This window comes from Pungitius pungitius, chromosome 4 (assembly GCF_949316345.1).
Source record: "Pungitius pungitius chromosome 4, fPunPun2.1, whole genome shotgun sequence".
NCBI classification, from domain to species: domain Eukaryota; kingdom Metazoa; phylum Chordata; class Actinopteri; order Perciformes; family Gasterosteidae; genus Pungitius; species Pungitius pungitius.
This window is the reverse complement of record NC_084903.1, coordinates 22,879,588-22,893,189: the sequence shown is the minus strand read 5'-3', so window position 1 is coordinate 22,893,189 and position 13,602 is coordinate 22,879,588. Positions and strand designations below refer to the sequence as shown.

At 47.8% G+C, this 13,602-nt stretch overlaps 3 protein-coding genes across 3 annotated transcripts in view; 2 read left to right on the top strand and 1 right to left on the bottom strand.

Moving 5' to 3' along the window:
- Nucleotides 1-1,521: 1,521 nt before the first annotated feature.
- Nucleotides 1,522-2,568, bottom strand: LOC119194964 (cyclin dependent kinase inhibitor 1Ca). The gene is made up of 2 exons (XM_037449512.2): nt 2,104-2,568; nt 1,522-2,008 (listed from the first exon to the last, which is right to left on the bottom strand). Exons 1-2 carry the CDS (start codon nt 2,501-2,503, stop codon nt 1,908-1,910), a joined length of 501 nt encoding a protein of 166 aa, XP_037305409.1. The 5' UTR covers nt 2,504-2,568; the 3' UTR covers nt 1,522-1,907.
- Nucleotides 2,569-5,427: 2,859 nt separating this feature from the next.
- On the top strand, nt 5,428-8,243 carry LOC134127342 (transient receptor potential cation channel subfamily M member 5-like). Its single transcript, XM_062562022.1, has 6 exons — nt 5,428-5,545; nt 6,333-6,486; nt 6,573-6,753; nt 7,135-7,307; nt 7,390-7,567; nt 8,164-8,243. Exons 2-6 carry the CDS (start codon nt 6,409-6,411, stop codon nt 8,241-8,243), a joined length of 690 nt encoding a protein of 229 aa, XP_062418006.1. The 5' UTR covers nt 5,428-5,545; nt 6,333-6,408.
- A 417-nt stretch (nt 8,244-8,660) lies between these two features.
- The window catches only part of trpm5 (transient receptor potential cation channel, subfamily M, member 5), an 11,768-nt gene continuing 6,826 nt past the window's right edge, over nt 8,661-13,602 (top strand). Inside the window, 7 exon segments of the mRNA XM_062561868.1 lie at nt 8,661-8,832; nt 9,067-9,166; nt 9,322-9,440; nt 9,869-10,034; nt 10,037-10,215; nt 11,474-11,582; nt 11,585-11,616. Of these exon segments, the coding sequence (XP_062417852.1) occupies nt 8,716-8,832; nt 9,067-9,166; nt 9,322-9,440; nt 9,869-10,034; nt 10,037-10,215; nt 11,474-11,582; nt 11,585-11,616 (822 nt within the window). The 5' untranslated portion in view covers nt 8,661-8,715.

Genomic DNA, 13,602 nt, shown 5'->3' with positions numbered 1-13,602 from the left:
TGTTTTTTGGGAATAACTGCCTTGTTTGAAAGACGGTGTTTAATTGAGTGAATTCTCAGCGTGAATAAAACACACAACGCTACAAATTTAGATTCTAAATGATTTTTGGTGTAATTTTTATGTGCTGTAACTACTCTCCACAGAGGCTTATTTATCAAATTAACGCTTTTTATCTTCAATACCTGTCATGCGCTCCAGTTTTTAGCTCCTTCTACGTTGAATGAAACCTGATAAGAATTAGACAGTATTCAGATTATCACAACTTCTACTCCTGAGTTTAGTAAAAATAAAAGCGTGTGGTTTTATTCTAGTGTGTGAACGGTACTTCTGAAATACATGCAGCACCCGCTGCACCTGCATGAACACTTCATTTACTGAGCAGCATGTAGTCACATCGTTAACAACATTTGATGAGGCTCGGGGGGAGGAATCGGGATCCCACGGGGTCATTTCGGGCCCGATGGGAGAGTTGGATTATTGATTTCTTGACGGCCTACAAACACAAATCCACTGTGGCAGGACGTAAGGTCATCTGTTCCCGACAGAACAGCAGAACCTTCGCTGTCCTTGGTTCTTGAGCGGGTTTCCAGAAAATGTAAAACGTGATGTTTGCTCCTTCTTGCCTTTTATGCTTGAACGCATTCCCTCTGCCGCAGAATCACCATGAGCCCAAGTGAGAGGATAAACACGGCTGGGTTTGGGTCGCTGACGATAAATAGCTGCTTTGACTGTCCAAAAGGAGGCGTAGTGAAAAGAGCAGAGCAGAGTGGAGGAATAGACCTGGTTTGGGGGGCGGTTTGGGGGGGGGGGTCAAGGAGCTCCAAAGGCTGATTTGCAGGTGAAATAGACGGCACACTCTGGTTTGTGGCCATTGTCCTCCGCGGCCAGATGGCCTCTCGGGGTTCTTTAAAGCTGAAAAGCCCGTCTCTGTGGGAGTGAATGCGACTCTGCGGGACTCGGCCCCTCGGACGGGCTAATTTGGCCGCTCAAATGAACGGATATAATTTCAAGCCTGAGAGCACGGTCCTTATTCTTGTGATTGTGAAACAGCTCACAATATAAGCCGGAAAACGCAATTACTCGACAAAAAGTGATTTCTTTACAACTTCAGAGGCACACTTATTATTAGCTCACTCCTTTGTGACTGCCACAAAGTCAGCACAAAACCAAAAGTTGTGCTTGCTCATGAAGCTGAATTCATATTGATAATGTAATACATTTGAATCCTCCTCATTATTTGAGTGTAGAGTGAGTCTTTTAATTAATTTAGTGTCAGTCGCTTATGAGACGCCCGATGCCGCACTTAAATAAACATTCGTGGGATAAAAGAAGCAGTTGCATATAAGATAAAGTTGAGTAATTTCTATCTGGGCATCTCAGGGCTTTGCTGACAGCGTTGTTTAAGGTTTTAAAAAAAAGTATCGTGTATTTCAGGCAAATGTGGTTTGCTGAATAAACCACGATTAAACTGATCATCAAACATAGCAAATATATATGAATCAGAAGAATTGATGTCACCAATTAAACAGTTTATTAAAATTTGCAAAGTGGTCATTTACACTCTCAGTTCATTGAGGCAAACAAAGGACAAGAGAAGCAGCTTGTGTTGCAGAAAGCCAACGAGAGACTGACAAAGACATGAAACAAACAGAAAAAGTTATCAATCAATGAGAAAATGAACACGGATAAATAAATGATAATAATAATAATTCATTTGGAAAATAATAGGAAAAAAATGCATAAACTCCATAAATTAAATAAATAACAGAAACTTGTATAAATTAACCCCAGTTGACAAATGCTACAAGTGGCATTAACGAAATAAACCTAAAATAGAATCCTTCGGTGCAGTGCAGAGTCTTTGGTTCAGTCCATGAATCACAAATAGTCCTTTTCCAGCTGTGGCTTCACCGGATCCTTCTGCAGGAAGCTGCTTCGCTGCAACTTGTGTGGGAAGCACTCAGGATGCTCTTAGCTTCCGTCGTCCTTCTTCTCTTTGCAAAGAAATCTGCCAACGACACACAGAAAAACACAAGTTCACCCACTCGCTCACATTCACATGTCTCTCATTGAATAAATACGAGGTCTGTTGTGGTTCCTCACCGGTGATCCGTGAGAGGGTCCCGGCCTTGGCCGCCGGCTTGGAGAGGGTCCTCTTCCTCCTCCGGACGGGCGTCGCGTCGGCGGGACTGTGGCGCGCGTTGGAGACTCCGGAGCGGTTCTCCTGGTCGGTCCCCGAGCTGTCCTCCCGGCCGCTCAGCCGGTCGTCTTCCCTCGGCTCGGCGCGCTCCTGGTAGACGGCCGCGGCGCAGTCCGCCGGGATTTCCTCCCACTGGAACCGGCCGGACAGCGGCGTCTCCGCCCCGAAGTTAAAGTTCCAGCGGCGGCTGTCCCGCTCCGCGATCTCCCGCAGCTGCAGCGCCAGGTCGCGGCGCAGCTGGTCGTGGTCCACCGGGCCGAACAGGCTCCTGCGGACCGACTCTCTGCGCCCGGTGGGATCCATCCTCTGGGTGCTTCTGGCTGGAGAGAGGGGGGGGGGGGGGTCGCTTCTCTTGGAGCGGGGTCTCGGCTGCTGGTGGACCCGTCCTCTCGACTCCGGACGTCGCGTGGCTGCAGAACCATTTAAAGGCTGCAGGAAGCACGGCGCTTTGTTTGTATACAAAGAGCGCAGGCTGCTGATTGGCTGCGTGGTGGAAGGGACGGGGACGGCTGGGGGGGGGGGGGGATATTCATTCATTGTGCGACGAGGACCGCCCCAGCCGTTAATCAACCCCCCCCCCCCTTCCCATTTGCAAATGTTTGTGATGAAGTCTTTTTGTCCTGTTTTTTTCCATTTCAATGATCTCAAGCTGATTAGCTCGTGGCACAACAATCCTAAAAGAAGACGGAGTGAAAAGGCCCCCAAAGTGCAGCTTCCGGGCAACAGTGATAAGTGGCAGCTATACAACTAGAATTATATTGAGCCAACTAAAGTCAGTTTGCCAAAAGGAGGTCCTGTCGGGAGTTTGAATGAGTTTGAGTTCAAGCTACATGTAGGTCAAGATAACAGTAATTAAGTCCTTGTTTTAATTGGTTTTGTTCTACCATTAAGAGAAGAGTGTCCCCCACAGATTAGAGTGGTCAATTTTTGCAATAGCTTTAGAAACACAATTAAATCCACGACTATATGCTAATTACATCATAATTACTCCTTGATTAAAGCGTCTTTTTTAAAGTCACTCAAAGGGCCTGTTGTCACTCACTTAGTTAATCACCTCCATTGGAAATGTTTATGCTAGAAATAAAACCTTTTAAAAAACGTCGTGCAAAACTGCTTTGCGACGTCAAGCTACTTTAACCAACCGGTTAATTCAGCTCAAACAAATATTGTTAAATTTTTGTGCAAAATCTGCGGTGGAGTCTTCCTGTCTCCGGTCCTGGACTTCCTCAAATACACCAGGAAGGTGCAGGTGATCGGAAACAATTAGGGAGAAAACACCAGGGCAGGAAGTGAAGTTCAGGGAGACGAGAGGTGGGAAACGAACCCACACCGTGACAGATGGGGCTCAAACGGAGCGTCACACTTTAGGTTTTTACATGTTATCCTATTCTAAAATGTGGCACTCACAAACACGCCAATAAAATGTAAAATAGACACAATAAAGCGATGAAAACGTGCGTGGTCCCGGGGAGAGACATGCAAAGCGGCGGTGCACAGCACAGTCCGGGATTGGTCGAAAAACAATAGAAAAGACTTCACCTGTGCAGCGCTTCCTGCTCGCCCCAGGTGGTTCACCTCAGTGCAGCGCCCTCATCACCTCATCGCAGGTGTGTTTCAGCGGCAGGACGGTCGGAGCCCTCGAGTCATGCAGGACAGACAAGGCACACCTCTGGTGAGTACGGACACCGGAGCAGCTGTCTTTTGTTTATTCGCCGTCTACATTTGGCAATGAAAAGATTATTCATGGATACGGTGTGTAATATTTGTACAACCCTTTTCACACAAAAGACTCACATCCAGCTTGTGTTGTGTGCGCCGAGGGCGATAAAGCAGCACGGGAGAAAATCATTCTCTGGTTGGGTAATAGGAAATAGCTCATGGGACATATCTGGAGGATGTAATCACAGAGAGTGACTTTGAGGATGAACAAAAGTAGTGGGTTGCATAGTCTCCTTTGCCATAGTAACCAATATGTTTTTTCACATTTCTCCCCTCAGCTATCCTTGGATTGCTCATTTGAGATGTGCAACATCACATCTCTTTTGGTTTATTAAAGTGAAAAGATTCATTTTTCTTCCCGCAGATAATTCTACTTCAAGTGCCGGGGAAATGTTGACATTAGAAAACTGAATATTGATTTTGAAATCAGAGAATTGCTTTTTCCCTTCTGTGGACACATTCAATTTTAACAGAGGTTTTCATATGAGCCTGAAAGGGGCTGCTGGGCCCCACAAAAACACAAATACTCTCCTAGAAGGAAGCTGTGTGCCTGCTGTAAATCGATCAGGATCATCATCTCGTCTGCTAGAGAAAGGACAAGTTCATTCTGCCAGACCTGAAGCAAGATGTGGAGTGTGTGTGTGTGTGTGTGTGTGTGTGTGTGTGTGTGTGTGTGTGTGAGTGTGTGTGTCCCTTCCATTGGTGGAGTTTTGTCAGATTTGCAGTTTTTTAAATGAAAAGACCGTTGCAGAGATATTAAAAGATAAAAAATGACCAAAAACTAAGGTCCATACTGGCTTGTAGTGGTGGGACGGTCCCCTGTTGGTTATGAAGGAACGTGTGTGTGTGTGTGTCCACGTCCGATCCTTTTTCAAATGCAAATGGTCCTGTTTGCATAGCCGATAGAAATCTTTCCTCCCAGATCCAGACCTGTAGTCAAATGAAGGCCCCCACAACAAGCTGCTCACTTACATTAGAACAGATGGCTCACGATAAATTGAGTGTGTGTGTGTGTGTTAACCGTCGCACCGCAATTCTTTGTCAAAGAAATATTCGCCTGTGCATTTGTTTTGTTCGAACCCTTCCCCTCAAACAACACGCGGCAACAAGGCCGGCTGATGAAAGTCTGCGTTCACTCAGGCAAACGGATCTTTATAAATAACGAATGCCGTTTCCTTCCTGAACTCCCCGTCAGTCATCGCAAAACGAGCGTTCAGAGATAAACCACAGGTCGCCACGTCAGAAGCTCCTCCAGGTGGAGCTGGACGCTCAAGTCGGCCATCGAACAAAAACGTTCATGGCGCCGCTTTCAGCGAATTTCCGGCGAGCGCCCGCGGTGTCGCGGCCCGGTTTTTACTCGGTTTGGTAAACGTTCTGTGAATCTCTAGTTCGGGGCATTAGGGAGGAAGCGTTATTTGCATACGAAGCGAGGATGAAAATTCTGCCAAATTTGCATCGACCCACAAGTATTTGCAGGAGCCTTTCAGTGTGCAGAGCTCCGTGGGGGGGTGGGGTTCAGTGAGTTGAGTGATGCATGTGATCGTGTTTTGGCCTGCAGGGGACGCTGCGGCCGCAGGCGCCATGTCCGCGATGTGGGGACCCGCTGGCGTGGTCGGAGGAGCACAGGTGCGTGGTGATGCAGGAGTCAGGGACGGTACCCGGCGTGCAGGTGCACCTCCCCCCCCAAAAGCTCCCGTTCTGTATCAAAGAGGCCATATCAAAATAACCAATCACTACCAGTGATTGTGATCATTCAACTAATGTTTCTTGCCTATTATGGTAAAGCAAAAAAAAAAAACTGGACTCTATTTGCATTTATCTGTAATTTTTTAAAACCCCAAACAAGGAGGCAGAACAAGGAGGAAAAAAAAGGACCACTTGTTTCAGGGCCATTAAATCCGAATCAGCTATATTGGCCGTGCGCCGATACAAGGAATCTGATTTGGGTTTTTACGACACTCACAAGGCACTCACACAGACTATTAGACAAATATCAAAGACAACAAAGTTCAGCGCTAAATGAGCCGCTGAGCACTGAGCGCTTCCATTGCTTTCAACACTCAGCGGGCCGAGAGCGCTAACTAGCCACGTGCTACATTTCTGTACGCCGGGCCGTTAGTCACGATGGCGTTATCGGCGTTATCGGCTTTAACTGCGTAAGTGCAGCACAGAGCTCTCGTGCACTAACATGCACTGACACGCACTAAAAGCCTCTTCTGGCCTCCCCTCGTATATCGCTGCTCTGAACGTTGTTTTGCAATTTATCACCGAGCTAACGCTAATAGGACAGATTATACCTTTCCGTTTAGAAAAGGCACAGACCGAAACCTTTTAGATCACATCGATATGATTGCCACACTGCGGGTGAGCAGGAGGTCAGAGGTCATGTGTCCGCGTGTTTCCCCCCCCCCAGCGTCCTGCTGGGCTGCTCCTGCTGCACCACGGTGGATGAGACTCTGGAGAACGCAGCCAGAGGCCTCGCCAGCAGGATGATGGAAAAGACCCACTGGGCGTCCGGAAGGGTGGGCGACATCAACTTCGTCGGTTCTACGAAGACCCGAGGAAAGGTGAAACCAACACAAAAAAAAAAAAGCCACGTCCCAGGACGACGTCGGGAGAGTCCGATAACGCGGTGACTCCTTTTTTTCTCCAGTTTGTGAGGGTGCGCAGCAACACGGACCCGGTGCTCATCTACCAGATGCTGGTGGAGGAGTGGGGCCTCGCTCCCCCACACCTGGTGGTGGCGCTGGTGGGCGGAGACGAAATGACTCAGATGAAGCCTTGGCTCAGGGACATTCTGAGGAAAGGACTGGTGAAGGCCGCGCAGAGCACAGGTGATGACAAGAGGGCCAGAGAACGTGTTCTCCGTGGTTGACCGGTACAAAGCACCAACAAACCAAGAGGAAATCTTGTCTTTCATTTGTGAAGTTATTTTCATGTTGTTTTTAATTGCATCGTGATATATATATATATATATATATATATATATATATATATATATATATATATATATATATATATATATATATATAGATTCCTTTCCTAACCATTTAAGCAGTAACTTATCATCAGGCCACCTTTGTATATGGAATCCAAAACCTAGCTTTCCGGTTTGACACCCTGTAGGACGTCGACCTCCCTTAGCCGCCGCCACAACGTGCACAACAAACGACTTAAGGTGGACATTTAGACGCAGCTGCTCGTGTGCTCTCCAGGCGCGTGGATCCTGACCAACGGCCTCCGCTTCGGCATCACCAAACACCTGGGCCAGGCGGTGAGGGATCACTCGTTGGCCAGCACCTCCTCCAAGGTCCGCGTCGTGGCCATCGGCATCGCGCCTTGGAACATGATCCACAATCGAGAGGCGCTCACCAGCAGCTATCCCAAGGTTTCTGTGGGTGACACAGGGGGGGGGGGGGGGCAAAGCAGCCACAGGGCTCTCATTTTCCTGTCCTCTCGCATTCACCAAGGTGGACGAGCCCGTGGTTTACGAGCCCCGGGACTTGCCCCACGGCTCGGTGTACTCGCTGGACAGCAACCACTCCCACTTTGTGCTGGTGGAGGAGGATCCCGACAGACCGGGAGCCACCAGCGAGATGAGGGTGAAGCTGCTCAAACACATCTCTCTGCAGCGCACCGGATACGGAGGTAACGAAGCCCTCGCTAGGTCAGGACAACCCTTGTGTGTTATTTAATAAATAATACAAACTTCCCCATGAATATTGAAAGTAGGAGTACTTGTTTTATTTAAGTGAGACATGCATTAAGTTGTATTTCTCTGTAGTGCCTTGGTAAAAAAAAAGGGCTGCTTCACATACTGATACATGAAGCCAGCTTCATCTTTTAAGGCCTTTTTCTATGGCTCGCCGCAACATGGTGTGCCTCAAAATCTGCTCAGTGTGCAAAGGGGAGTAAATATTTAAAATGAAAATCAAAACTTCCTCCCAAAGAGAGACTCCCCGTTTTTAAAACTCCATTTAGCTAAAGCAGATACCTGGTGCTGGATCGCAGGATTTAAGCCGTAATTCAAAGTGGAAGGTCAGAAAATATTCATAAAAATATTCTGGTTTCTAAATATGTAAGTAATTTGTGCCATCTTTGCTCTCTTCTTTTCTTTCTTGAAGGAGACGAAAATAAACTGTAATAAAATATTAGTCACTTATTATTTGCCTTGGACGCAGATGTGCACCGACAGCAATGGGATGCAGCAACCAGCTGATGTTGTTCTAAATCCACTCATTCAGGGGCGGGCAGCTTCGAGATCCCCGTCCTGTGCTTCCTGGTCCACGGGGAGCCCAAAATCCTGAAGGTGAGTTCCACCTGACCGTGCTCTGTTGGTTCGCTCCTCAGTAGCTTCAAAGACGGGATCATCAACACAGCTTTCTTGCGAGCTGCGGATCTTTTTTTGTGTGTGTGTGTGTGTGTGTGTGTCGTGTGAATGTTGCGCAATCAAGCAGCCGCTTAGGAATTAGGCTCCGAATCAAATTGTGGTCGTGCCACCTCCTGAAGTCTCGCTCCCGCAGCCAGCCTGAGGAATCAATTCAGTTTTCACAAAGCTAATCTCTTGGGCTAGAAAAGCCCCCCCCCCCACCCCCGTTCACTCCCTCAAATGTGCAGAAACAGACGCAGGGCTCCGTTTGTGTTCTCCCGGGTTTGTGAGGCCTCCCCCTCCCCCCCCCCCCCTCCCCCCCGGGCGAGGTGAGAGACGCGTGTTCCCTTGTCCGCAGAGGATGCACAAAGGCATCGGCAACTCCACGCCGTGGCTGATCCTGGCCGGCTCGGGGGGGGTGGCCGACATGCTGGTCACGCTGATGAACAGGGGCTGCTGGGACGAGGATGCCGTCCACGAGCTGCTGCTGGACACCTTTCCCAGTGCCCACCACGGCACGGACATCAGGAACTGGGCCAAGCTGGTGAGAGCCGGGAAAATGGGGCACACTAAGGGGAGGGAAGCTGGTGTGGGATTTTCAGCCGTATCCTCAAAATGTGCCCGTGGTGACCTAATTTAAGATGGGGATGTGGGGGGGGGCACTGATAAGTTGTGTTTGTTTTTTCAAGCTGACATACATAATGAGGGGGCTGTTGCTTATATTAAATAATGCATACTCAAGTACTAGTTATGACTCACTGTCTCCCTGCCTCAACAGATCCAGAGGATCCTTGACCACGGGCATCTGCTGACCGTCCACGACCCCGAACAGGAGAGCTCCGAGCTGGACACGGTCATCCTCAAAGCTCTGGTCAAGGGTAAAGACGCTCGAGAGGCAGAGACGTTGTTGCTGAGATACTGGGAGCTGTTTTCAACCTGTGCAGCTACAGCTGCATGGAGAGAGAGAGAGGGCTTTGACATTTTGAGCTCTTCATATATTGTGAATCTTGCATGTTGTGTGTGTGTGTGTCAGCTTGTAAGAGCCAAAGCCAGGAGGCACAAGACTTCCTGGACGAGCTGAAGCTGGCCGTGGCCTGGAACCGGGTGGACATCGCCAAGAGTGACATCTTCAACGGGGATGTGGAGTGGAAGGTGAGTTGACCCCGCGCACCGAGGAGACGTTTGTAATCAAACTTTGCACCTTGATGGCTTCATTTTGCAAGAACGTAGTTTAACACATGTCGGTTTAAGTGATTGACAGGACATTTCACCCGAAAAAGCAGAAATAGGGATTGTGATCAAGGCCTCAGAGAAGCAATCCTTAAATCCAGAAGGATTCGTCCTGTGGGGGACCGTGAATGTCTCAGCAACCCTGACAACCCACCCAATCGTTTTTGAACCAAATAGTGAAGCGTTGAATACATCGATTCATTTCCGTCCCTTGAGGCTTTGTGTTTTCCACATGTCTTCCATTCTTAATCGTATTTACTTGCATTTGTTTTACAATCCGTCTGAAAAGGAACCAGTGACTCACTGGATACAACACACAAACACGCGCACAAACCTCCCGTCTCTTGCAGGCGTGCGACCTGGAGGAGGTGATGATGGACGCGCTGATCAATGACAAACCCGACTTTGTGCGCCTCTTCGTGGACAACGGCGTGAACCTGGGCGAGTTTCTCACCTACGGCCGCCTGCAGGAGCTCTACTGGTCCGTGTCGGAGAAGAGCCTCTTTCACAACCTGCTGCTCAAAAGTACGAGGAGAAGCAGCTCCTGCTGGGAGCCGGGAGGACGCCGGGGCCGCCGGGCCACCATCCGCCCGAACAGGGCGACAGGAAACCCCGCTTCACCCTCTTCGAGGTCGCCAAGGTGCTGAAAGACTTCCTCCACGACTCCTGCAAAGGCTTTTACCAGAGGATTCCCACGGTGAGTGAAGCGTAGGCATCCTTTCCACCGGGGGAGGGGGGATTGCGGTCCAACTTGTACTGGTTTTTGCAGCGTTGTTGGCGTGAGAAACCTCAGAATCAAAGCAATGTCTACAGTGTTTCCGCCGCCTTGCATTCGTCTGTAAGTTGTGAGCGGTGGGGGTGTTTTTTCCCTCTCCAACCCTCTCGGAGGGTTTCTCTGGGAAAAACCGATAAATGCCTGAAAGATGCAAGACAGCGCTTCATGATAGACTCACTTGCTGGAACGCAGTGAATCTTTAACGTTGATCTCCTGCTCTCACGAGTAGACATGAACGATGTACTTTTCCTGTAACATGTGCCCATTCTTTTTTAAATTCTTTACTCAAAAGAGCCTCGATTTCAGCGTACTTACAGGTAGAAAGAGCCGGATCGTGACACACCCTCCTTTCGTGTGCTGGGGGAAATCTCATCTAAATATACTCTCTGTGTTTGCAGTTAATTATCCATCTCTGTAAGTCGTTAGCACTGTATCAAGCTTTTAAAAGGAAAGCTCAGATCAGAAGGTAATATCACGTTGCTTCTTGGCGGAGCGTCTGTCGGCTCTGCGTGTTTCATGTGCTTTAACATCGTCCTGTTCACAGGACAACCCAACACTTTCTTTTTTCCAGGCAGCGGAAGTTATTTCTAGTGCTGTCAAACAATTAAAATATTAATCACATGTATGTCATAGTTAACTCAAAATTAATCGCTAATTAATCGCTAATTTGTATCTAGTCTAAATGTCCCTTCCTTTATTTTGTTTTCCATAATTTTTTTCATTTTAATGCTCTTATCAACATAGAAAAGTGGATTGGCTTGCTTTATGCAACTGTTTGATTTGGCAGAAAAACAAAATTGCCAAACAGTGCGGCACAAAATTCAATTATAAAGTGCACATTTCAGGTAAACAAGGACTGTAGTGCAGTTAAATCATGGCTCAATATTTTCATTCAAGTTATTTCAGAAACAATGAGCCGTAACAGTTAGGTTACCAATGAAAGGTAAGCCTACTACCTATTTGCTTTCAGCCAGCTAATCAAACAGAAAAGCCTGTTGACATTATCAGACAAGTCATTAAAATGGGTTTGCATTAACGTCGTTAACACAGCGTTTAACTGACAGCAAAGTAAAGTTATTTACTTTGCAATAACGACCTTAAATGGGATGTGTGCAGTGGATCAAATGACCCAAGTGACCCCTTGAAGCCGTGCATGTTTAACAAAGTGTGTGCGCTGCAGGAGAAGCCAGCGAAGGGGCGACTGTTCCACACCCAGAAGAACATGGCGGAGTCCGAGGAGCGCTGCGAGCACCCTTGGAGGGACCTCTTCCTCTGGGCCGTCCTCCAGAACGTCAGCAGATGGCCAACTACTTCTGGGCTATGGTCAGTGTTGCCGGCTCCTTTGCTCGTACGCCCTCAGCTCCGTGGAAGCGAGAGAAGCTGTTTTTTTTTTTCCTTTCGTGGTTCGGGGAGGAAACGAGATCGATGATCCTGGGGGCAGGCCGGTCGCGCCATATGAAAATGCCGGGTAAAACGGCGTGTTCATTAAGGAACTCATCTTATCTGCAGCAGCGTTATTCAAACGAAGGTCATGCTGCTTCCCGAGGCGGGTTTTAGTCAACGAGCAGCGAGGTGATGCCGCGTGTCTGAACCCCTGATGGAGTTGATGTGAAAACGCAAACCTCGACACGAGATGGATGAGCTGTGATTGGGTTTTAAAAAGACACCGATCAATAAAAATGTCTCCAAGGGTTCAACGTCTCTTCGAGGCACCTTTCATTAAGTTACTGCTCTTCCCAAAACTGAGGGAACCAATTATTGTATTATCTCCCGAGCGGTCACCCCTCATGTGCTCCTTCCCTGCGTCTTATTTCAAACATTCTCTCAAACGATGTAACTGCGCTGAGTGTGTGTACAACCACCCCCCCCCCCCCCCCCCCCCCCCCTCACATTCTAACTGGGATATCTGCATTCTTAATGTCATTGTTTGAAGTATCTCTCGTAGTGAAACCCACACCACAATTATCCTTTGCAGGCCGACTCGCGCTCGCAAATGCCCAAATGCATGAGTGAAACCAAGCGGAACGTTGACAGCGTGGAGGAAAACGGAGGGTTTGAACAAAGAGGGGTCAAATCGAGAGCCCTCTTTTTTTAGGGTGTTGCTCTTCATTTATATGTAAATATGTGTAAAGGTTTCTTCTTCAAGGTGCGGCGGTGCAATGGAAAGGGATCCATTTTTTTATTTTGGGCATGTTTACATGCTGTAATGTTAATGTTTTTCTGTATTCATCCTTTGTCAGAATGTGCCTCCCATTATAGCGCTGTCTCCTTTGTCTCCTTTAGCCCCCCCCCGCTCCTAAAAAAAGCTGTTTGCTCTGATTCATTTGTGAGAAAATATGGGGCACCTTGGCCGAGGTGGCTCTCAAACCGCTGTTGGTACATTCAAATGAGCCGAAGAGTGATCAAACGAAATGTGTGTGCACGACCAGTGACAAGGTTTCTCCTTGATACGTCCCCGTTCAAAGGCTAATACCACGTTCAAAGTATAATATTAGCAAACGTAATTTGCTGCAATGCAATAACAGAAAATGCAGCTTATTCACCAGAAAGAAGTAAAGGTTTTCTTTTGTGTGAAAGATTGCATTGAATATTAGCTTCTTCCTCCTCTCCTCGTGCACATTGTGACCTGGAAGCCGACCTGGTGTAATGGTTTAAACAGCTTTATGGCCTTTTATATTAGAATCTGGAACTAGGAGACAGTTCATAATGCATTGACCAATATTACAGGGTTATCAATATATTCAAACTAAATAACTAATATATCAGGTGACTTACTCTGACGTGGTTTTTATGCTGCACTCATGTTTTTTTGCAGAATAATCTGCAAAAAAAAGTTCCCAACCCGGAGTCAGTCAGTCAAGTCAGAACAAGGACCTGTTGTTTAAATGCTCTGGGCAATAAAATACTTATTATACTATATTACTATGAGTGCTACTATACTATATTATAACACACTCATTTCGGGGGAGAATACTTCCCAACCCGGGGGGGGGGGGGGGGGAGGAGGAGCATAAGAGTTCCTTATAATTTGCTTCCAGATTCTTTCAGTGTGTTTGTGCAGACCAGCAGGCTTCTTAATCCGCGCTGGAAGGAAGGCTTTCTGCTGGCAGCGGCCGACTGTCTCACGTCGACGTGCTCGCAGGTTTTTTTCTTCTTCTTTTGGCAGGTCGGTCGCTTCTCGCCAAAATCTCCAAAAGTAAAAACGACAGACGAAACAAGTCGTGTGGTTTCTAAGACGAGTTTTAAACAAACATAACGGGACGGCATGTCTCCTGTAGCTCCGCTGGGCTTCGCTCCCTCAGAGGTTCA

Coding starts and splice junctions, on each gene's coding strand:
- LOC119194964 (XM_037449512.2), bottom strand. CDS start 2,503: ATGGATCCCACCGGGCGCAGAGAGTCGGTCCGCAGGAGCCTGTTCGGC. Junction 2,009..2,103: donor GACCCTCTCACGGATCACCG/GTGAGGAACCAC, acceptor TGTCGTTGGCAG/ATTTCTTTGCAAAGAGAAGA.
- LOC134127342 (XM_062562022.1), top strand. CDS start 6,409: ATGATGGAAAAGACCCACTGGGCGTCCGGAAGGGTGGGCGACATCAAC. Junction 7,308..7,389: donor TCACCAGCAGCTATCCCAAG/GTTTCTGTGGGT, acceptor GCATTCACCAAG/GTGGACGAGCCCGTGGTTTA. Junction 7,568..8,163: donor GCAGCGCACCGGATACGGAG/GTAACGAAGCCC, acceptor CCACTCATTCAG/GGGCGGGCAGCTTCGAGATC.